This window comes from Callithrix jacchus, chromosome 5, assembly GCF_049354715.1.
Source record: "Callithrix jacchus isolate 240 chromosome 5, calJac240_pri, whole genome shotgun sequence".
In the NCBI taxonomy this organism is placed as follows: Eukaryota; Metazoa; Chordata; class Mammalia; order Primates; family Cebidae; genus Callithrix; species Callithrix jacchus.
Window position 1 is genome coordinate 130,777,165 of NC_133506.1, and position 21,269 is coordinate 130,798,433.

Here is a 21,269-nt window from a genome sequence, read left to right on the forward strand (position 1 = left end):
TAGCCTCTGCCCTGCCTCCAACCAACTTGTTGGGGCTTGGCCTTTACATCCTCAGCCGTGAGGAAAGGGTCTGACTGAATCAATAGTGCTCACTGTTGGTGGAACGGATAGAAGAATGAACGCCTGCTTGCTCCACAGTCACTGTAGTGGGAATAAATGTAATTGCAGATGTGAAAACACTGAAAATGATAAGCAAAAGCCATTTTTTCAGATGGGCCAAAGAGGTGTGATAGTAAAAGGAAGTGGGCTGGAAGCCCCAGAGGGAGGACGGAGGATAAGACCGCAGGCAGATTCTCTCGCCACAGGAGTCCTGGCACCAGCAAGGCCAAGCTGTGCCTGACCCTGGCAGCCACCTGCACCAGGATTCAGAGCCCAGGCAGTTATGAGCCTCGCGTGTCAGCCACAGAGAGAACGTAGCCAGCCAGGGTTCAGCAAGCCCACAAGCTCCCACCTTTCTCTGCCTCTGCCACCGCGGCACTGGCAGGCTCCCCCGGACATCCCTGGTAGGGCAGGACAGCCACCACCCCCGGCACAAGCCTCCCTTTTCAAGGAGACTGAGAGCTGAACTCCATCCATCATCACCAGAGCCCCTATGCTGAGCACACGTGTCACATCCAGTGCCAGGATGGGTGGGAGCTGGCCCTGAATACCAAGTAGTCTCTGCTGCCCAGAGCCCCCCCTCAGCCTCACCTCCTTACCACATCCCTCCCAAGGCTCCCTCACAGGGAGCTGCCCACCTGCTTTAGGCAAACACCCCACCTGGGATATTCCCATGACACTACTGTCTACTGGCTGTGCGGTTCCCCCGCCAGAATGCAGAATGAAGCAGCCAGGACCAGTGGGTTGTAAAAGGTTGGTTTAATGTCCCAGTGCTCTGATGAGAAGAAACTCCAGCCAGGCAGAGCAAGGATCAGGATAGCCCTGCCTCAACCACAGGTTCCAGCCTCCATGCCCACAGCAGCCATGACCAGGAACCGGCCAGCCCCAGGGCAGAGAGAGCCTCAGGGTCTGACCCCCACAGCACACCCTCCTGGCAGAACTTTGCATGACAAGAGGACAGCAAAAGCCCAGCCCACACCATGATTTGAGGCTGCTGAGGTCACCGAGCTGACCATGGAAGATATCATCTGTCACTGGGGTTGAATGGCCAGGATTTCATTGTAGAAGCCAGAAAAGCCCAATCCTGCCTGCCCCTTAACCCTGACAGTGTCAGGCAGAGAATCCAGGTGGCTAGGAGACTGAGTGGCTGATAACTCACACTTCTGACTCCAGACTGGAGATCCGCCTCCAGGTACAGGGTCCCAGGAAGCCTTGCGTCCCACAGGCTACCCTGCTGACCCCGCCCAGTCCCCCACTGTCCCTGTAGCCTGTGCCCAGCCCCAGAGTCCTACCCCTGTGCCCCAGAGACCCCCAGGCCCCAGTGGGCCAGGAACTCTGGCTCGCACAGGGTGGGAGGTGAGGACAGACTGCCCCCCAGCAAAACGGCAGGTGGGCGTGGGCGTGGGCGTGCAGGCAGACGTGCTGCCTGTGCCTCCAGGCCGGGGACCCTGCCTGCTCGCCCTCCTTGCAGGCCTCCTGGTAGGTCGGCAGGCACATCGACTGCGCCTGCGCCAACCGCCTGCAGGCCGTGTGGCCGTCGGGGCGGGCGCAGGCGGGGCCGGTGCAGCCGGCGGGCAGCGAGCTGGGCCGAGCGAAGGCCTCGGCCACGGAGCTCGGCAGGGAAGCGTGGCGCGGGCGCGAGCCCCGGGCCCAGGCCGCGTGCAGCAGGGCCTCCCGCCGAGCAAGCTGCTCCGGCCGGAGCAGCGGCAGGTCCTCCGGCTCCGGGGGCTCGGGGAAGAGCGGGAGGAAGGGGCGCCCGGATCGGTCGGCTCGAGGAAAGGAGCTGTAGTGACAGAGCGCGGGCGACAGGGGCCGCTGTGGGAGCGCGCGCCGCTCGGAGGCCGAGAGGTGCCTCCCGCAGTGCCCCGCCCGCACCGGCCACCGCGCCTCCCAGGCTGGGCGGCGCGATACTCGGGAGACATCTGGCAGGGGCGGCCCAGGCGTCGGGGGACGGCCCGGGGGCTGCGGAGCCCTGCGCACAAGCCCCGCGCGACCCCCGTCTGGCGGTCCCCAGCCCTTGGGGCTCGGCTCTGGGGGCGGGCCGGGAGTGGGCGGGCGCGGACTGGGGCCGGACCGCGGGGTCGGGCAGGGGGGCGGTGGGGGCGCACGGAGGCCGCCACCCCAGTTCTCGATGGTGCGAGTGGCGCGGTCCAGGGAGCTGCTCACGCCCGCCGTGGTCACCATGTCGCGGGCCGCCTGCAGCATCTTGAGCACGCTGGCCTGGGCCGAGCTGGCCGTGAGGTCTGGGCTGGGCTGCCGCGGTGGGCTGGCCAGGCTCTGCACCCCGCTGAAGCAGCTGTAGATGCCCTGGGCAGTAGGAGACGACATGCTGTGAGCGCCCTCCGCTCAGGGACCCACCTCGATAGTCTCCCCCTGGTCCCAAGACATCATCAGCCTTCTCTAAGTCTCAGGAAGCAGCTAACTGTGAAGCGTCTCCCATGGGCTTTGCAGATGAATGTGGTCTGAGCGCCCAGTGATTAACTCGTTCTCATAATCACTCTAGCTAACACCTGGCACGTGAGGGTTCCAACCTGGGCACACCTGTGTGGAGGGAGGGCTCTCCCCCTCTTCAACTCTGCCACTCTGGTGAGCCATGCCACCTCTTAGGACTTTGGGTTTTTTTGTTTGTTTTAGAAACAGGGTCTCACTCTGTTGCCCAGGCTGGAGTGCAGTGGTGCTGTCTCAGCTCACTGCAACCTCTGCCTCCTGGGCTCAAGCGATCCTCCCAACTCAGCCTCCTGAGTAGCTGGCTCTGTAGGCGCGCACCACCACACCCAGCTAATTCTTTTATTTTCTGTAGAGATGGGGTTTCGCCATGTTGCCCAGGCTGGTCTTGAACTTCTGGACTCAAGGTATTCACCAGCCTAAGCGTCCCAAAGTGTTGGGATTACAGGCGTGAGCCACGAGCCCGGCCAGAACCTTGGCTTTTACCTCTGGGAATGGGCCATGGCCAGCCTGGACTTATCTGGGTAGGTGCCCTTAAAGCTGCGGCCTGTGTGGGGAGGGGCAGGCACCCACCCTGCTGAAAGCCAGCAGGAAGTCCAGCTGGGATGTGTTGGGCACCGAGTGGCGCAGCTTCCAGTAGACCAGGTGCTCCCAGGCGAAGACCATCAGGGCCAGCCCCATGGCCACCAGCAGCATGTAGAAGACACCCGCCATGTTGTCAATGTCCAGCTTGCTGCTCATCACCTCGTTCTTCTCATTCTGGCAGATCCCTGAGAGCCACACAGTCTCCAGTTTCTGTGTCTCTCCTGGAGTGGGTGAGGGGGGTACATCTGGCTCAGGAAACTATAGCAACCCCCTCACAAAGCTCGCCACAAGCCTGGAGTAAGAAGGGATCTGGGGCCAGAGCACCACCCCCTTCTTCCTCAAGCAGACCACACAGGGATCCAGCCTGGCTGGAACAGGATGGTGGGGCAGAGGGTGGAGGGTCAGTGAGCAAGGAAATAGGAAAGCAGGGTGGAGGCTGGGGTGGGCAATGCTGGTCTTTGGGTCCTTCTGCTGTGCACCCCTAGTAAAGGCTTGTGGACTGGGTAAATGTTAGCATCCATTCATTCACTCATCTTCATAAACTTCTTCACCATCTACATGTCACTCATGGAGCTGGGCACATGGAGACAAAAGGCCTCAGCTCCTAAGAGACACGCATTGTGATCACTGTCATTATTATTATTTTGAGGCAGTCGTGCTCTGTCACCCAGGCTGGAGTGCGGTGGTGTGATCATGGCTCACTGCAGCCTGGATTTCCTAGGCTCAAGCAATCCTTCCACCTCAGCCCCGTGAGTAGCTGTGACTACCGGCATGCCATCACACCTGGCTAATTTTTGTATTTTTTGTAGAGATGAGATATCCCCACATTGTCTCAGATGATCCTGACCTCCTAGACTCAAGCAATCCTCACACCTTGGCCTCCCACAGTTCTGGGATTACAGGTATGAGCCACCTCACCTGGCTGCTCTCATTCTTATATGGTTTGAGAAATCCGATTTTTTTTTTTTTTTTTTTTTGAGACAGGGTCTCACTCTGTCACCCAAGCTGGAGTGCAGTGGCACAATCCTATAGCTCGCTGCAGCCTCAAAATCCTGCACTCAAGGGATCCTCCTGCCTCAGCTTCTCAAGTAGCTGGGATTATAGGTGCGTGCCACCATGCCTGGCTAATTTTTAAAATTTTTATTTATAGAGACAGGATCTTGCTGTGTTGCCCAGGCTGGTCTCAAACTCTTGGCTTCAAGTAATCCTCCTACCTCAGCCTCCCAAAGTGCTAGGGTTAGAGCCATGAGCCACCACACCCGGTCCAGACCATGTCTTATCTAACAAGGATGGAACTCCTCTAAACTCAAGCTGTCTCTGGGTTTGCAGACAGGCTGGGCTGGACACTCACATATGTGGGACTAGGCAGGTTCGTACTACCCCAGGTAATCTCAAGATGGCCATGGAGATACTCTACTGAGCAAAGGAGGTGCTCATCTGGGAGGGAACATGGGAGGGGCCTTAGGGCAGAAGAAAGGAGATCAGCCACCCCACCCCGCCCCCACCATGAGGCCTGAGCCCCTTCCTGCCTTCCTGCCCTTCAGGGACTCTCCAGCCCAGTTCCTGCTCCTTCCCGCCTATCCCTTTCTCGGGTCTGTCTCTAATTGCTCCTAGTACCTGCCCCCCTCAACTGTCCCAACCTCTCACCTGCCAGAGACCACTCCCTGCCCACAGGCCTTGGGGACTTGAGTGGTGTGGAGATGCTGACCACCATGGGCTCCACAGCCCGCCCTGGACACCCCAGCAGTAGCAGTACCCACCGTCCCCCAGGAACTGCAGGAGCGCCAGGTCTATGGCCCGCTTCCAGTGGGAGTCCTTCTGCATGGCAATGCCGTAGCCAGTGGTGGCAAATACCTTGCCAGACCCAATGGTGACCAGCTTGCAGCCCTCGTCCTTGCCTGCCATGTAGTTGAGGACAGCAGCATCATAGATGAAGGCATCCAGCTTCCTGGGGACAGGCTGAGCCTCAGAGCTAGGGACCATATGGGAGGGGAGGGGGCACCGACACTGGGGCGTGACAGGGGTCCGAATCACATGAGCCTGCTGGGCACCCCCGGGAGGGATGAGTGGGCGGAGACTTGTCTGGTTCTCTTGGGTCCTGGATGCAGCGAGGACCCCTCCCACCCTCCTCCACAGAGAGACCAGGGAACTGTCTTTTCCCAGAAAACACACAACCCTTTCTGCTCACCCCCTCCACACCCCTAAAACTCAGAGAATGTCCCAGCCACCTCCTCAGGCTGAGGCTGAACACTGATCGGCACCACAGCTGTGTTCTGAGACACGTGGTGGTGGCTTCCATTGTGCTTCAAGCTCCACTATGCCCCAAGATCTCCCTCCACCCCTCAAGAGTCTGCAGGACAGCCCAGCCCCACTGTCCCTACATGGGGAGCTAAGGTGGCCACTGGGGAGACACCAGTGGATGGAGACGGTGGGTGCAGTGCCGGGACCCACCCCATCTTGAGGCTGCTGAGTGCATCCTCCACCGAGCGCTGGTTGAACTTGACCATGTGGGTGTGCATGTCTCGGTAGTTACTGCGGATGTTCCGCTCCGTGCTGCCATTGGGCACCGTGCCGAAGCGGAAGGGTGGGTACTGATCCTGAGGCCGCTGAAACTGCAGGCGGAGGGCAGCAGCCAGTCACAACCCTTCCTCCAGCCTTCCAGGCACCAAAGCCCCAAACCCAGCCCAGAGCCGAGCCCCACAGTTGGACTTGCATTGTCAGAGCAGAAGGTCCTAACAGCTGTCCAGGCCACTCTTGTGTTTTCCAAATGGAAATTCTGAGGCCCGAGACAGAGAGAGACTTACCCAAGGCCTCTTGGTCAGTGGCTCTGAATCATCTCTTGCCCCAGACCCCAGCCCCTCCTCAGCAGGCCCTGAAGCTTCTTCCTGCTCCAACCTCCAGCTCACATTCCTGGGTCTGCCCACTCACAGCCTGTCCCCACCCTCAGTGTCCCCCCACCCCCACCAGCCACAACCCCACAACCTTCTTGTCACTGAGACCGGACACAGTGTCGATGTACTGCTCCTGGATCATGAAGGCGGCCAGGTTGGCCGTGTAGCTGGCAAGGAAGATGACAGCGAAGAAGGCCCAAACCAGAACCATGATCTTGCTGGTGGTGCCCCGGGGGTTCTCGATGGGCACTGAATTGTTGAAGACCAGCGCCCACAGCAGCCACACAGACTTGCCAATGGTGAAAGATGGGCCCCCGGACTCTGGGGGCAAGAGGGGGACGCTGGGGCTCCTCCTGCCCACCATGAAAGGGCTTAGCTCAGCCCACCCGACTCCACAGCTCTGGTCTCAGCCTGGCCTTGTGGGGGATCCATCCCTTGCCATTCCCTTGCCAGGTCAAGTCAGCTCACCGGCGCGTGTGTGTGTGTGTGTGTGTGTGTGTGTCCCCATGTGTCTGTCTCATCTGGCCCCCAGCATGTGTCATCCGAAGGCCAGGGACTTCCCACAGGTATTCTCTGGAGGACCCATTGCCCCTGAGCCCAGCCTTCAGGGTGCCCTTCTCCACCAGGTGTGGCGATGTGCACCTCCAAGCCCCACCCTCCTCCCAGCCCCAGGCGAAGCTTACTCTTGCCTCTGGTGAGGTTCTGGTTGTAACTGACAGGGCTGAAGTACTCGAACATGAAGACTGTGATGGCCACCACGGTGAGGCACATGACGAACATCATCACCCACACTGCAGGGCTGTACGGCTCTGGGGACAGAGGGAGGCAGCTCAGAGGCCTCGGTGTGTCCCCTGCCCCCAGCCCAGAAGCACTGGGTGGAGACAGGTGGGTCCACATGTTCAAAGTAGGCGCCCACCAGCTCTGCAGACCCAGCCAAGGGGGCCCCTGACTCAGAGCAGCAGAGCCCCAGGAGAGGTCCCCAAAAGAGGTCAGGCTCTCCAGCATCCTTGGTGTCTCCCCAACCCCAACTTCTTTGGGACAGGTACAAGTCACCCACCCTAAGAAATGTTCCTTTGAGTTCACAAACCCTGCCCTGCCCGGAGTGGCCAATCTGGTGGTTCTGCCCAGAATCAGAGCCTCCGAGGCCAAGTCTTGTTGCTCATCCCACCAACATGGAAACTCACGCCTGGAGAACTGGAGACACACACCCCAGGCCCCGAACAAGACTGTTCCTATCTCCTAGAGTAAGAATTTACTACTTCTGGCTGGGTTCGATGGCTCTCGCCTGTAAGCCCAGCGATTTGGGAGGCTGAGGCAGGCGGATCACCTGAGATCAGGAGTTCAAGACCAGTCTCACCAACACGGCAAAACCGTCTCTACCAAAAATACAAAAATAAGGTGGGCATGGTGGCACATGCCTGCAATCCCCGATACTCAGGAGGCCGAGGCAGGAGAATCCTTGAACCCAGGAGGTGGCAGTTGCGGTGAGCTGAGATTGCACCACTGCACTCCAGCCTGGGTGACAGAGTGAGAGGAAAAAAGGAAGGAAGGAAGGAAAGAGGGAGGGAGGGAAGGAGGGAAAGAGGGAGGGAGGGAAGGAGGGAAAGAGAGAGAAAGGAAGGGAAGGAGGGAAAGAAAGAAAGGAAGGGAGAGAGAGAGAGAAAGAGAAAGAAGGAGGGAGGGAAAGAAATAAGGAAAGAGAAAGAGAAATAAATAAATAAATAAATAAATAAATCACGTTGGGAGGCTGAAGCAGGTGGATTGCTTGAGTTCAGGAATTCGGAGACCAGCCTGGGCAACATAGTGAAGGCCAGTCTCTACACAAAGTACAAAAAGTAGCCAGGTGTGGCAGTGTGTACCTGTGATCCCAGCTACTCAAGAGGCTGAGGTGGGAGGATCACAAGCCCAGGAGTTCCAGGCTGTAGTGAGACGAGATGGTACCACTGCACTCCAGCCTGGGTGACAAGGAAGACCCCATCTCCAAATTAAAAAAAAAAAAAGAAGGAAGGGAGGGAAGGAAGGAGAGGGAGGGAAGGAGGGAGAGAGGGAGGGAGGGAGAGAAAGAGGGAGGGAAGGAGGGAAAGAGGGAGGGAAGGAGGGAGAGAGGGAGGGAAGGAGGGAGAGAGGGAGGGAAGGAGGGAGGGAGGGAGAGAGAGAGGGAAGGAGGGCAGTCACTCCCGCCATGAACACTTGCTATGCTATGAAGTGGGGTTTCTTCCTCTCTCCAGTGGATGAGGAGTCTGCTCAGAGAGCTTCTGTGACTTGCCCAAAGCCACATTGCAGGACAGGGCAGAGCTGGTGTTCCAACTCCTGTCTGGCCAGCCTCAGCTCTTCCCCTGCCCTCCTCCTGTCCTCACCGCTCTCTACGACTTCATGCTGCATGTCCCGCCTGGCCTCTGACTGGCACTCTCGGAAGGCAAGGACCATGGCTATAACCCCAGCACCCAGCATAGGACCTGGCACAAGGGGGTTGCCCAGCCAATGCTGGACTCCTCACCCAGGAAGGAACACACCTCTTCCCATGCTACACTCACTCCTCAACTCCCCATGGGCCTCCCACCCTGTTCCACAGCCCTGCCCCACAGCCCCTCCTGAGGCCAGCCTGCCTGTCTGGTTTTCCTGTCACTCACAGTGGCACCACCACCTATCCCACTCCTCCAACCTGACCCTGGCCGGGCAGCCATACCTAGAACCCAACATCCACCTCACCTCTCCCCTCTCCTCTCCACTCACCTCCAGCCAACCTGGCTGCTGTGCCAGGCCTCTGAGAGCCCACCCACTCCCCATCTCCACCCAAGCTGTACACACCCTCCTCATGGGCCCCACTGCCCCTGGAGCCATCCCTGTCCGCCCTGGGCCTCACCCAAGAAGGCCGAGGGGGAGACAGTGCCATTGCTTCGAGCCACCATCACGCTGATACCCGTCTCCACAAAGGGCACAGAGAAGTCCACGATCTCAGAGCGCTCCTCATTGATGGTGAGGGAGCCGATGGCCATGTCTGCCCGCTTGTAGTACACCTGGGGGGTTGAAAGAGGGGGTTCCGAGGTGTGGACATGCTGCACAGGCGCTTCCAGGCACCCCTCCAGCACCCACCGGCTGAGTCGGTTGTTCCCTCTGGGGCCCTCAGAGCTCGGCTTTCAGTACTGACCACCACAGGAGTCATCACTGGTGACAGCCCATGCCCCCCTCTAGAGGGCATCTGAAAGCCCCGCGGGGTCTGGGCAGCAGACGAGCAGGCAGGGCAGGCAAAATGGGAATGGGACGGGGCCTACCTCCCCGATCATGCCGTTCCACACGCCGCGCACCCGCTTGCCATGCTTGCCATTGGTCACCAGGTACAGGTCATAGGAGAATTTGACCACCCTGGCCAGCTTCTTGAGGATGTCGATGCAGAAGCCCTTACAGCAGAGCTTGGTGTAGGGGGCCACATCACCGCTGCTGCAGCCACCGCCATGAGACCACCAGGAGTCAGAGCAGGTCATGGCCCAGCCCTGCCCCAGCTGCTCCTCCCAGCCTGGCACTCGGACCCCTGCCCCACACCCAAGCATGAGACGCACACAACACCTGACCATCACACAATGGCACCCAGCTCACACCAGCCTCCCAGGGCACCCGCAGACCTGAAGGTGTGGTTGCTCTGCCTGCGGCAGGGCACAGTGTTGGGGACGCAGCCTCCTGTGCCAGGGTCGGGGCTCTCCACGATGACAAAGGGCCGCTCTTCCAGCGTGGCCACCGTCAGGTGCCGACTGTCCACCACAGGCTGCAGAGAGGCACTGTATCGAGGCCACACGGGGTACTTCATGTATAGGACCCCATGCTCCCAGCGCCCCACCTGTGGAGGGTGACAGCTTCAGCCTGGAGCCTTCAGCCCTGCAACCCCCACCCTCTAGGTGGGGCTTCTGGGTGGAGCCTGCCAGGGCCAAGAATCCCCCTCTCTAACCTAGTGACACTGGGGCAGGTCAGAATAGGGCTGCTCCCGACAGCCTCCTGGCGAGTCAGGTCCCTGTGCTCTCCAATCCAGCCCCACACTGACCCACAGCATCTTCCTAAAGCCCAGACCTGACCCTGTCTCACTCACTGTACTGGTCCCCCCTTGACCCTGACTCAAGGCACTTCATGCTCAGGTTCAATGTCCCCCCATCACTTCTACTTCCTTTGTCTCCATACCCCCAAACACACCCCTGCATCACTGAAAAATGCCCCAAACCTTTCTGCCCCTCTGTCTAGATCAGGCTAACACCTCTTTCCGATGGGCTCCTACTCAAACCTCCATAATCCAGCTCAAATATCCCATCTTCTGGGACAACTTCCCTAGTTTCTTCCTTTGAAGGCAGAACTAATTCCTGTTCCTCATCTCTAATCCCACAATGTTTTGCACATGTCTACTCAAGCACTGGTCTCTCTGTATTGTTTACAAGCCTGTCTGGCCAGCATGGGCATGGGTTACTCCTGCAGGGGCAGGACCAGGAGATAGGAGCGCTCGAAATGTTCTATAGTGGAGGAAAGCTGGGGTGTTATGGGAGCCCAGAGCAGGGCCCCTCACCCACCCTGGGGCACCTGGAGGCTTCCCAATGGAGATGTTTGTTTCAGCTGAGACCTAGAAGATGAGGGGTTGGATAAGGGACAGAGGGACTCTCTGCTTAGCTGTGGGCACAAGAGGAGGCAAGGACAAAATGAGAGGACACTGAGGGCCCCTGGGCTCACCCCCTTCTCACCATCTCCCAGAGGCGGTGCCTGTTGAGGGCGATCACCACCATGGTGGGCTGGAGCAGGTACCCACCAGGGCTGAAGGAGAAGTCTCGGCCCTCCCAGGTGACATTCAGAAGGTGCCTGCCAGAGGGGAGAGATGCCTGCAGCCCTGCCAAGGACCAGACACCCCCTGCCTCTACCTCACCACCGCCACCAGCAGCAGGTGGCATTGATTGTATTTATTGTTCAAAGTGCTTCCCTGTATTGGCCCCACGGTCCTCGACACACCCTGACACCTGCTGTTTTTTCAGATGAGGACACTAAGGCCCAAACAGGTGGGATAATGTGGCTGTGACCCCAGGCAAGCAGCTAGTGGGAGGTGTGGCCAGCCAGCCCAAGCTCACTGCCACCCAGGTCCCCCGAAGTGCTCCCCACCTCCCATACCTATGCCCCGGGCAGGTGCCCACCTGTAGAAGGCCTCCCGGGCAGGGCTGACGGGCCCAGGGTGGGCGCGGCAGTCCCCGGCCGGGGCTGGCAGGGTTCCGTGCTGGCGCCGGTAGCCGTGGGCGCCCAGGGCCAGGACGGCCACGCCGTCGCGGACCTTCTGGCGCAGGCTGAGGCGCCAGCTCTCGGTGACGACGCTGATGAGCCCCACGGGGAAGGCGGCGGGGGGCGCATCGGTGCTGCCCAGCGCCAGGTTGGGCACCAGCCACACGTGGCCGGGCCCCACTAGACCGGCCTGCGCCGCCTCGGCGAAGAGCACCTCGGCCTCCTCGCGCGAGCAGTAGGCCACGAACACCGGCGCGTCGAGCTGGCGCAGCAGGCGCTGGGTGCGCGCGCGCTGCTCGCCCGGCCCCAGCTCCAGCGTGACCACGTCCAGCAGCCGCCAGCTCAGGTGGCTGGCGTCGGCGACGGCGCGCACGCCCTCCAGGAAGAGCGCGTGGCCCGGGTGCAGGCTGGTGATGACCGCGAAGGCGCTCCAGTCGTACTCTTCCAGCACTTTGAATAGCACCTGCAGCTGCTGCTCCAGAGACACGCCCAGCTGCAGGAAGGCGGAGCCCGGCTCCTGGGGGCGGGGCGGGGCCTGAGCCGGGGCGGGGCGGGCCGAGCCCCGCCCCGCGCCCCTACCCCGACCTCGGCCCCTCCATCCGCTCCCAGGCGCCCTTGCGCCGGTGGCTGCTCCGTATTCCGGGAGCCCGCTGGCCTGCGCCTCCCTCCCGCCCCAACGTGGTTCCCCGCTGCCGGTTAGCCTGGGCGTGCCGGGCCCGAAGCCCACCACGCCGGCCCGCAGACCCGCAGCATCAGCACCACCGGGGAGCTTGTCAGAAATGCAGATTCTCAGGCCGCACCCCGCACCGACTGGATCAGAATCGCTGGGTATGGCGCCTAGCATCTGTATTCTAACAAGCTTTTCAGCTGATCCTTGAGCCTGCTAGATTGAGAAGCGCTGCCCCAGATCAACTGAATCTGAATTCCAGAGGTGCAAACCAGGCGTCTGTATTTCCTAAGAACATAATGAGGGTTGAGAGCCAATGTTCTGAGGTGTTATGTGGGGCCCCATAAGAGAGACTGGGAAGCACCATCCTGGTCCGAGCCCTGCGAGTGGGAAAACTCCTCCTCTCCACCCCTCTGCCACTGCAAAAGCCCAAGGCACTGACTGCTGGCACCAGGGCCAGTGCAGTCCCCTCCTAATTGCTCTCCCTGCTGCTACTGTCCCAGTCTTTTAAAAAAGCAAATAAGGGAAAATTCAGAGGCCAAGCAACCCAGTTTCTTCAACAAACAAATTGCAAGGAAAAAAGTGGGAGAGACGGAGGAGGGGCCCAGAGGTTGAGAGAGGCTTAGAAGCCACACCAACCAACCAGCACGTGTGGACCTGACTTGGCTCTTGATAAGAGCAAACAGACTGCAAAATCAACATTTATGACAGTTGTGAGACAATGGGGAAATGTGAACACTGCCTGGATATTTGAAGATGTTAAGGAGTTTTATTTTTTAGATGTCATCATGGATGGTGGTTTTACTTTCCTAAGTCCTTATCTGCAGGGATACATACTGAAATATTTATGGCTGGAATAAGAGGATGCCTGGGCTCTGCTTCAAATTAACACAAAAGAAAGGGAAGGGGGTGAGGGTGAGGCTGGGGTGGATAACCAGGGTAAATGGGAGAAATATGAGCCTTCCTTATACTCTTTTATATATACTCAAAAATCGCCATATAAGAATGAACAAAGGCAAATCAGATCAGTCTCTTCCCTCGACTCTCCTCCGCTCATCCCTGAATGGCTAGATCTCCAGGGACAGGTCCAGGAAGCTCAGGGGGCTGTGACATCGGTTCACCCTGCCCTGGCTGCCGACTTGCTCAGGGGAAGGCCCAAACATCTTCCCCCATGGCCAGGCCCCCACCTCATTCTCCAGGCTTTTCCTTCTATTCCACCAAAGCTCCGAGCTCCTTCCCCACCTTGGGACCTTCACACCTCCTGCTCCTCTGCTTGTGCCTCTCCCCCTCCCCACCAGCTCACCCTTGGCCTCCAGGTCTCAGCCTAGAAATCATTTCTCCAGAGACCTTCCCTGGCCAACACCCTATGCAAATGGGGACCATGAGCTCCCTCACAGCATCCTGTGTTTTTCCTTCAGAATGCTTATCCCAGTTGTAATTGCAGATGAACGTGTGTTTGGAACGTTCTCCACAGGAGGCTACAGGCCTCCCCAGGTCTCCCAGGGTTCCCTGGAGTGCTCACCCTACAGGTGAACTACAACTGCCCAGAGGGCGTGGCACCACCTCCCATGCCCGGCAGGCCCTGTGGGTCTCAGCCTGACCTAGGAAGCTGAGGGAAACAGAGAACAAGGGCTGGAGCCTGAGCCCCACAGCCAGAGGCGGGCCTGCACCCTGCCCACCCCACATCCAGACACAATGTGAGAGCAGCCCAGAGGGTCTCTCTAGAACATGGGGATGCCGTTCCCATCACCTTCTCCCCATCACCCACGTCATGCCCTCAGCTGCCACCTCTCTGCCGGTCCCGTCTAATCCCAGCCTCCCAGAACCTAAGCATCCCCTAACCCAGCCTGGCTCTAGGCCCAAGGCACAAGGGGACATGAGTTTGAACATGCACCTTGGGGGTGAGGACCACAGCGGAGCCCCCACTGATGCTGAGGATGGGCACGTGGGTCTGGGAGGAGATGAAGTCAAGGATCTGGGCTACTGCCTCGGTGCCCACGTTGTCCTCAAAGACAATGCCGTGGATGCGGGCAGCACCCAGGAGACTGCAGATCTGGGTGAGGAGGCTGCTGGGGTTGGTGTTGTTGACCCCCACGGTGAGTGGCTGGATCTCCAGGGGCAGGTCCAGGAAGCTCTGAGGGGTGAGGCGGGCACTGACCTGGGCCTGGGGCGGCCCCGAGCTGCCAAACACCACGGCCACCGTCACGCCCTGCTCGCCCTGCCCGGGACCCGGCCCTGCCGAGGCACCAAGGAGCGAGGTGAGCAACAGGGCCAGCCCCAGGGCCCCACCCATGTCCACCGGAGTGTCCTGCGGAGAGACCAGGACAAGCACAGGGAGGGAGACAGAGGTTTGAAGAGAGGCAGATGGACAGACAGGAGGGACAGAGGGACACACGTACAGAAGATTAAAGAGGGGAAAACCTCCCTCCCCGGAGAGAGGCAGAGAGAGAGGGAGACAGACAGACAGACACAGACAAAGAGAAAGAGAGGTTAGTTGAGCATCCCAAGGGCATCCCAGAAGAGCAAGCGCTGGGGAAGAACAGGAACGGCGACCGGGACCCAGCCCTCCAGTCTACTGATGAAACACGTGCTTGGCTAGAAAGGCCAGCCCTTCCAACACTCAGCCAGTGGGTTCTGCCGTAGGAAGGCACACTGCAAATGCCAATCTGGGGTTCAAGTGCACAGATTTGGGTCAGACAGATCTGAGTTCTTGTCCCAGTTCTGCCACTTACGGGCTGTGTGATCTTAGGGAAGTCACTCAGCCTCTCTGAGCCATGTTTCCTTGCCTGAGACAATCACGGCAGTGTGAGGGCTAAGATGAGCCAACAGGCTATTTGCTGGAATTAGTGACCTTATCCTGCAGGTGCCAGGCCCCCAGCCAGGTGAAGGAAGACAGCTCTTACATCATCCCCAATGCCCCCGCCAGTCCTCTCTGCAGTCTAAACCGGATCTTCCATCTGTCTCTCCCCAGGCCCTGTGCTACTGGTCAGCACGCCCTGCTTGCCATGGGGCCAGCCCCAAGGGCCCTCCTCTGCATTGCTCTGCCTGGCACACAGCCCCCTCCTCCTGGGCACTGGACATCACTACAGCCCTTCCTTCTGTGGCCTCAGCTAGTAGCAGCTCTTCCACAGCGGAGTGCAGCAGCGCTGACTTGTTCAGAGCTCAGGGGTACCCAAAACCCCAAGCTGCTGAGCTGGGGTTTGGTCTCATTACACATGAGCTGGTAAGCTGGCCTCTCAGGCCATCACTGGTGTGCAGGATCTTTTTAACCCAACCCAGGGGCCTGACATGTATCCTTGCTAAATGTCATTATTTTGGATTGGGACCAAGAGCCACAGCAGCGAGGCTAACGCAAAGCCTGAGTGGAATGGTATCCACAGATGTTGCTCTCCCTCCCGCTGGCCATCAGCCACGGCACTGCCACCTCTTCCATCTTCGTCACCTCCTCAGCAAAACTTCTGAGCAGGGGAGAGCTAAAGGGTAGACAGGGTGAGCCTGCCACTGCAGCCCTCCCCCCTGCCCCCAGGATCCGCACATCTCTGCTACAGAAATGTACACAAAAATCAAGCAGTTGCCAGAAACCACACCTCTGAAAGGCAGATGACAATGGCTGGGCAGGCTCCAGCTTTCTCACGGGGCCTTCCTTTTCCCTGCCACCAAATTTCTCTCTCTCTCTCTCATTCTCTCTCTCTCTCTCTCTCTCTCTCTCTCTCTCTCTCATTCTCTCTCTCTCCTCTCTCTCTCTCTCTCCTCTCTCTCTCTCTCTCTTTTATCCAAAGCCTAATGTCTTACAGACATATGGGCTTTCTTGGGTCTCTAGTTCTGTCTAGGGAATCCAGAGAGTGGGGAAGTACAAGAGGCTACCAGAAACATTCAGGAAAGTTCCTCTTCTCCCCAGGGTGGCACTGAAAAGATCCCTCCAGGGGAACCCACTAGATGGACCGACTTTGGTGCAGACACATAACTTGGCCCGTCTGTGCTGAGCCTCTTCCCTGCACTAGGCACTGGATGGCGGAATGTCCCTGTGGGTTCGGAATGTCCCTGTGGGTGAGACATGGTCCCTGCCCTCCAGGAACTCAGAGTCACATCTGCAGAATGAGCTTGCTGCTGTCAGCACCTCCAACCTCCTTTTTCCTAAATGTATTTCTCTTTCCACCCTTCCCTCCTTACTTCCCTCAAGCTCTCCAGCCTCCCCCTCAAGACCTTCTCTTAGCTAAGGATGTCGAGCTCATTCACATGAAGGCATGAGGGACTGATCACACCTGAAAGCATTCTCATTCCCAAGAGAGATGTGGTTTAACAACAGAGCCTTAAGCTAAAGTGCCAGGTGGTAGAATTTCAGGCTAAGAAGACAGGAGTTTGGGCAAGGAAGGGAATATCATTCTCATGTTGGTGCCCTTGAAATCTCCCCATGTGTGTGGTTCCCTGGTACAGTGACACAGAAGTGGCAGAACTGGCAGCCTGGAGACACGTTTGAGTCTAGCATGGGATCCTAGCCATGCCATGCCATGCCATGCCTCAGCTACTACCACCAATCAGGGATGTCAGATCGCAACCACAGAGGACACTGAAGTGCTCATCACTCCCTTCGCAAGGCCTCTGTCTGCTCACCTCTGCCCACACCTCCAGGCCCTAGCAGTTCCTTGCCCTGTGGGGAGCCCCAAGCCTCCTACCTCCCCTGCCTCCCAGCAATGACCTCTAGATCTGTACTGCCTAGTATAGGAGCCCCCAGTCACACACGACTGTTAGGTACCAGAAACATCTCTCACCCAAACGGGGGTTGCTATCAGTGTAAAATTTCATCCCACACTGCAGATTGAAGACAATACAGAAACAGAATGTAAAAATCTCGTAAACATTTGTGTCTTGATGACATGTTGAAATAATAACATTTGGGGTATGTTTAGTCAAAGAAAATATACTGTTAAAATTAATTTTACCTGTTTCTATTTGTTTTAATGTGGCTACTGGAAATTTTTAAATTTCATTTGTGGCTCCCTTTTTTTTTTTAGACAGAGTCTCGCTCAGTCGCCAGGTGCCAGGCTGGAGTGCAGTGGCATGATCTCGGCTCACCGCAACCTCCACCTCCTGGGTTCAAGCAATTCTCCTGCCTCAGCCTCCCCAGTAGCTGGGACTACAGGCGTGTGCCACCATGCCCGGCTAATTTTTGTATTTTTAGTAGAGACGGGGTTTCACCATGTTGGCCAGGATGGTCTCAATCTCTTGACCTCATGATCCACCTGCCTCGGTCTCCCAAAGTGCTGGGATTACAGGCGTGAACCACTGCACCCGGCCCGTGGCTCCCATTTTATTTCTTTGGACAGTATGACCCTAGATGAAGGGCCCAGGCACTCCCTCAACTCAAAGGGGCAGAATAAGCAGTCTGCCATTAGCATCTCAGCCTCCTTTTTCCAAACCTATTTCCCTTTCCACCAATAGCCTGCCCTCCTTCTCCCCTCAAGCTTCCAGTCAAGACCTTTTCTTAGCCAAGGATGTAGAGCTCATTCACATGAAGGTATAAAGGTCTGACAGTAGCTGAACGTTTCTCATTCCTGCTCTCTCCAATAGGAAGGCATCTCCCTGGGCTGGGGACACCAGAGACTCTCTCCAAAGGGAAAGTGTCCTCCTGGGTTGGGGGTCTGGAGGTGGGGGGCTTCGGGAAGGTTATGCCTCTAACCAAAGAGCCTAAAATCAGGGAGGGATCCCAGAGTTCCTCCAGAGGTGGGAGCCAAAACTAGGTAAGTCTCTGGACTCCAAATAGCAAGGGGCAGATCAAGGAGCCTCCCATGCCTGTCTCATTACCCCATGGAATCCAGCCGCCCTACAGAGATAGGAGGGACAAACTCCGCTCTGCCTGCCACAGTCTCCTCCACTGCCTGCCCTCCCTACCTCCCATCTACCCATCCTGGAGGGCCCCACAGCACTGTTGAAGCCTTCTTCCAGCCCCTGCTCCCTCCTCACACAGGACAGCTACTTCCCTGGTGCACACAAATGAAGTCCAGACACCTTAGTCCCATGGACAGGACCCTCTGCACCCTGACCGCAAGCAGCCATCCTCCCCTCCCCTGGAGCCCACAGCTCTGCCAGTCTGGTGGCCAAACCGCCCCACCCTATCCTCATCTCCAGGCTTTGTTCCAGCATCCCCCAGGCTAGAACATCCTCTTCCCAACGGAAGTCTACCACCGTTCAGGGCCCAGCCAAAATCCCTCGCCCACAGGTACTGCCTTGATGCCTCAGTCTCCAGGCGCAGGGTCTGTGGCCAGGGTGGGGTGGCTGGCCTTCTTCCCTCTGCCCTGGCTTCCCCTCCTGGGTGGGGAGCTCTGTGCAGTGGTCCCCTTCACCCCTCCATTCTGCCCTGCGGCAGGTGTGTGTGCATTCATGAATGCCCCGTCCCACACTGGACTGCAGGTTCCTTGAGGGCAGACGCATTGTCTCAGACACTTCTGCCCACCCACCCACTCAGGGTCTCACCCCCTCCACAAACAGCCCTTAAACTAATGTTTGTCTAACACAGGGATCCCCAAAGAGCCCGGCAGAGGATGGCAGTGGTCAGTCCTGCAGGACACAGCAGCATTTGGAAGGCTCTGAGCACCTTCCCAGGCTGGGGGCCTTCTCCTCCTGGGGTCCCCACAACTCAGGCAGACCTGAGCATCTCTGCCTTTAGCATCTCAGCCTCCTTTTTCCAAACCTATTTCCGGCACGGACCTACACACACACACACGCACTCACACTCTCACACTCACACCGGCTCACACCCGAGATGCTTATGGCTCCCCCTCTCCCAGGCTAGGAAACTTGGTCCCAAGAGCCCGCCACACCCGCCAGCAGACCTCCGGGACCCCCTGCCCTTCCTGTGAGCTGCCTCTCTTTTGCCGTCGGGTTTCCCTCCCTCACTTTTGCCCAGCCAAAATCCAAACCCAGGCGCCAAGGGAAAGGACCGCCCTTCTAGCTTGCCCCACTCCTGGGGGCATGGAGTTCTCGCTTCTTCGAGGCTAAGGCCCCCGTAGCAGATCCCACCCGGACTCCCCACAGCCCCCGGGAGGCTCCGCCCCCTCCCCTCCGCAGGAATCTCTTACACTCGGGCTGTGAAGTTCGGGGTATTTTTAGGCCGGCGATAAATAATTCATAGGCAACGTGGCATCAGGCTCCCCTCGCGGGAGGAGGGGGCGCGAGCAGCGAGAGCCACCGTCACCCACGGCTCAAGGACACTCGCGATGCGGCGGCGGCAGTGGCGGCGGCTCCGGGCGGGGACCCGCGCCACGCCTCCTGGCGGCCGAGCTGCGCACCACGCACCCGGCGCCCCCAGCCTGGCGCTGCCCCCCGCCAGCATCCCCGACTCCCGGGCCCCACCCCCACTCCCCCAAGCTGGGTCGTTACCCCGAACCCCGCAGTCAGGGGACGGAGCCAGCCTGGCAGGAGGCCCTGGTACCAGCCCAGGCCTGCCCCAGGGCCCTGGGTGAACTCGGGTGTCCCGGACCTGCCTACCTGCCCCTTGCACGCTCGTATTCTTTGGGAGTTTAGAAACAGGCTCAAAGCCATTAGCACCGCCAAGACCTGGATGGACTCAGAAATACAGCCAGCGCGATGGCACCCTCCCCAAAGAAGTTTCTTCTCTCGATTTTCCTGTGGCCTGGGGTCGAGGACTGAACTAGAACAACGCCACCATCCGAAGGCTGGGAGGCCAAGCCAGAAGTCCCCTTGGGCGACCAGGCCTGGGAAACAGTGGACGAATGGAGTGGGCGTCAGGATGGATGAATGGAGTGGGCGTCAGGGCCGGGCAGGAATTCCCATCTTGCTCACACAGCAGCTCCTTGCAGGGTCGCGGGACCCACCTGGGGGTTCAGGCTGCTGGGTGCCTTTGCTCTGCGTGTCCCCCCCTGCCCGCCTAGGTGGGAAACCGGAGGCTCTGGGCTTCCCCTCTCCGCCGTCCGTCGGGGATCCTGGGCGAAGCCCCCAGAGACCGGCGCAGCCTGCTGGTGCGCAGCCAGGGCCCAGCGCCAGACCACGCTCGCCCAGCGCTCTCTCTGCCCACCCTTCCCTTCGCGCTCTGGAAGCTCGGGACCCGGGCACGGGCCAGCATCTGCAAGAGGCCACTACCCTGGAAGGCACTCCGATTCTCCCAGGTCGCAGAGGGGAGAGCGCTAGGCTGGGGCAGAGAGGGGGCAGAGCTGCAGGGGAAGAACCGGGACTCGCGGCGGGGGAAGGGGTCCGGGCGCGGAGGCAGGTGCGCAGCAGGTGCCCAGCAGACCTGGGGGAACCGGGGCACCAGGCTAGGGAGCTGCACAGCCCCCTTTCGCCTTCTCACTCCCTTCTCACTCCCTTTCGCCTTCTCAGCCCCTCGCTCTGGTCGATCCCAGCCCCGGCCCCCGATCCCGGCCCTGTTCCCCGCCCTCCGCCCCGGAGGCTACCAGCAGCAACAGTTGAGGTCCGCGGCAGCCCAGACTCCCGCGTCCCCGCACTGCCCCTGGTCCCGCGGTGCCGCCGTGCCAGGCGAAGGAGAAGGAGGGCTCGGCGACCCCGGGGACGAACGTCTTGGGCGCTTCGCCCGCGTCCTTCTCTCGCGTCCGCCGCGCGCCTGTCTCCTCGGCCTCTTCTTCCCCTCCTCTCTCGCCTCCCGGGTCCAAACCCAAGGTCCGGTTCTCGAAGGTCCGGGTCCTCCAGCCGCCCCCTCCCTGCTCCCCGAGAGTCCTGCACCGGCCCGACTCCCCCCGGGTGTCCCGCCTCTGTCTCCGCCGTCCTTGCCGGCGCGCCGCGGGAACCCAGCCCCAAGTTGGCGGCGAAGTTAGAGCCCCCCGCCCGCCCGCCGTCCGCTGCCCGCCGCCCGCCACTCACTGAGGGGAAGGGGCGCTGCGCCTACGCCGAGAGCCCGCGCCGGCCGCCTTCTTCGCGGTGCCTGTCCCGGAGGCTTGGCCCCGGCGCGCTGGCGCGCTCAGTCTCAGGTCGGCGGGCGCCGGAGCGGGGGCGGGGGCGGGTGGCGCGACCTGGCGGGCTGGCCGCGACCCGCCCCCGCTCCCCGCGACCCTCCCGAGGCTCGCACCGCGCCCAGCTCCGTCCCGGGCTGGGCTGCGCGCTGCGACTCCGTCTCCCAGAGCTGGCAGCAGACCGTGCGGGAGTGCTCACTGCCGCCCTCAAGGGCCCGCCCCGCCGGGGCTCGCCGCCTCCGGCCCGGCCCGCCGCCCCTTGGGGCCCCTCCCGCCGCAGGCCCGGGTCCCTCTCCCCTCTCAGGGACCCGGTCCCCATACCCGACACTAGGGGCAAGTGCGCCTCGGAGGAAACACCAGCCTGCCCGGGGCCTGGGTTTGAGCCCGCAGCTCACGAGTGTGTGACCTTGGGCCAGTTGATTT

At 59.8% G+C, this 21,269-nt stretch overlaps 1 protein-coding gene across 9 annotated transcripts; it reads right to left on the reverse strand.

The window, feature by feature from the left end:
* Positions 1 to 843: 843 nt before the first annotated feature.
* Positions 844 to 21,012, reverse strand: GRIN2C (glutamate ionotropic receptor NMDA type subunit 2C). 9 transcript variants are annotated; one of them, XM_035301692.3, is made up of 15 exons: positions 20,758 to 21,012; positions 19,758 to 20,173; positions 19,411 to 19,637; positions 13,820 to 14,233; positions 11,177 to 11,775; positions 10,736 to 10,850; positions 9,641 to 9,852; positions 9,293 to 9,455; positions 8,884 to 9,037; positions 6,704 to 6,829; positions 6,112 to 6,341; positions 5,581 to 5,741; positions 4,890 to 5,077; positions 3,118 to 3,350; positions 844 to 2,406 (listed from the first exon to the last, which is right to left on the reverse strand). In XM_035301692.3, the coding sequence occupies exons 3-15, from the start codon at positions 19,462 to 19,464 to the stop codon at positions 1,255 to 1,257; spliced, it is 3,801 nt and encodes a 1,266-aa protein (XP_035157583.1). In that variant the 5' UTR covers positions 19,465 to 19,637; positions 19,758 to 20,173; positions 20,758 to 21,012; the 3' UTR covers positions 844 to 1,254. The 9 variants fall into 9 exon arrangements, with proteins under 9 accessions (XP_035157583.1, XP_035157582.1, XP_002806915.2 ...); XM_035301691.3 differs by having other exon boundaries at positions 9,293 to 9,458; XM_002806869.6 differs by lacking the exons at positions 19,411 to 19,637; positions 19,758 to 20,173 and having other exon boundaries at positions 9,293 to 9,458; positions 13,820 to 14,346.
* Between the last annotated feature and the right edge of the window lie 257 nt (positions 21,013 to 21,269).

What these genes read in the sequence shown, in the direction of transcription:
- GRIN2C (XM_035301691.3), bottom strand. Translation starts at nt 19,464, where the DNA reads ATGGCTTTGAGCCTGTTTCTAAACTCCCAAAGAATACGAGCGTGCAAG. An exon ending in GGAACGGCATGATCGGGGAG is followed by an intron (nt 9,038 to 9,292) that starts GTAGGCCCCGTC and finishes TCAACCCCCCAG; the next exon opens with GTGTACTACAAGCGGGCAGA. An exon ending in CTCAGCAGCCTCAAGATGGG is followed by an intron (nt 5,078 to 5,580) that starts GTGGGTCCCGGC and finishes GCCTGTCCCCAG; the next exon opens with GAAGCTGGATGCCTTCATCT.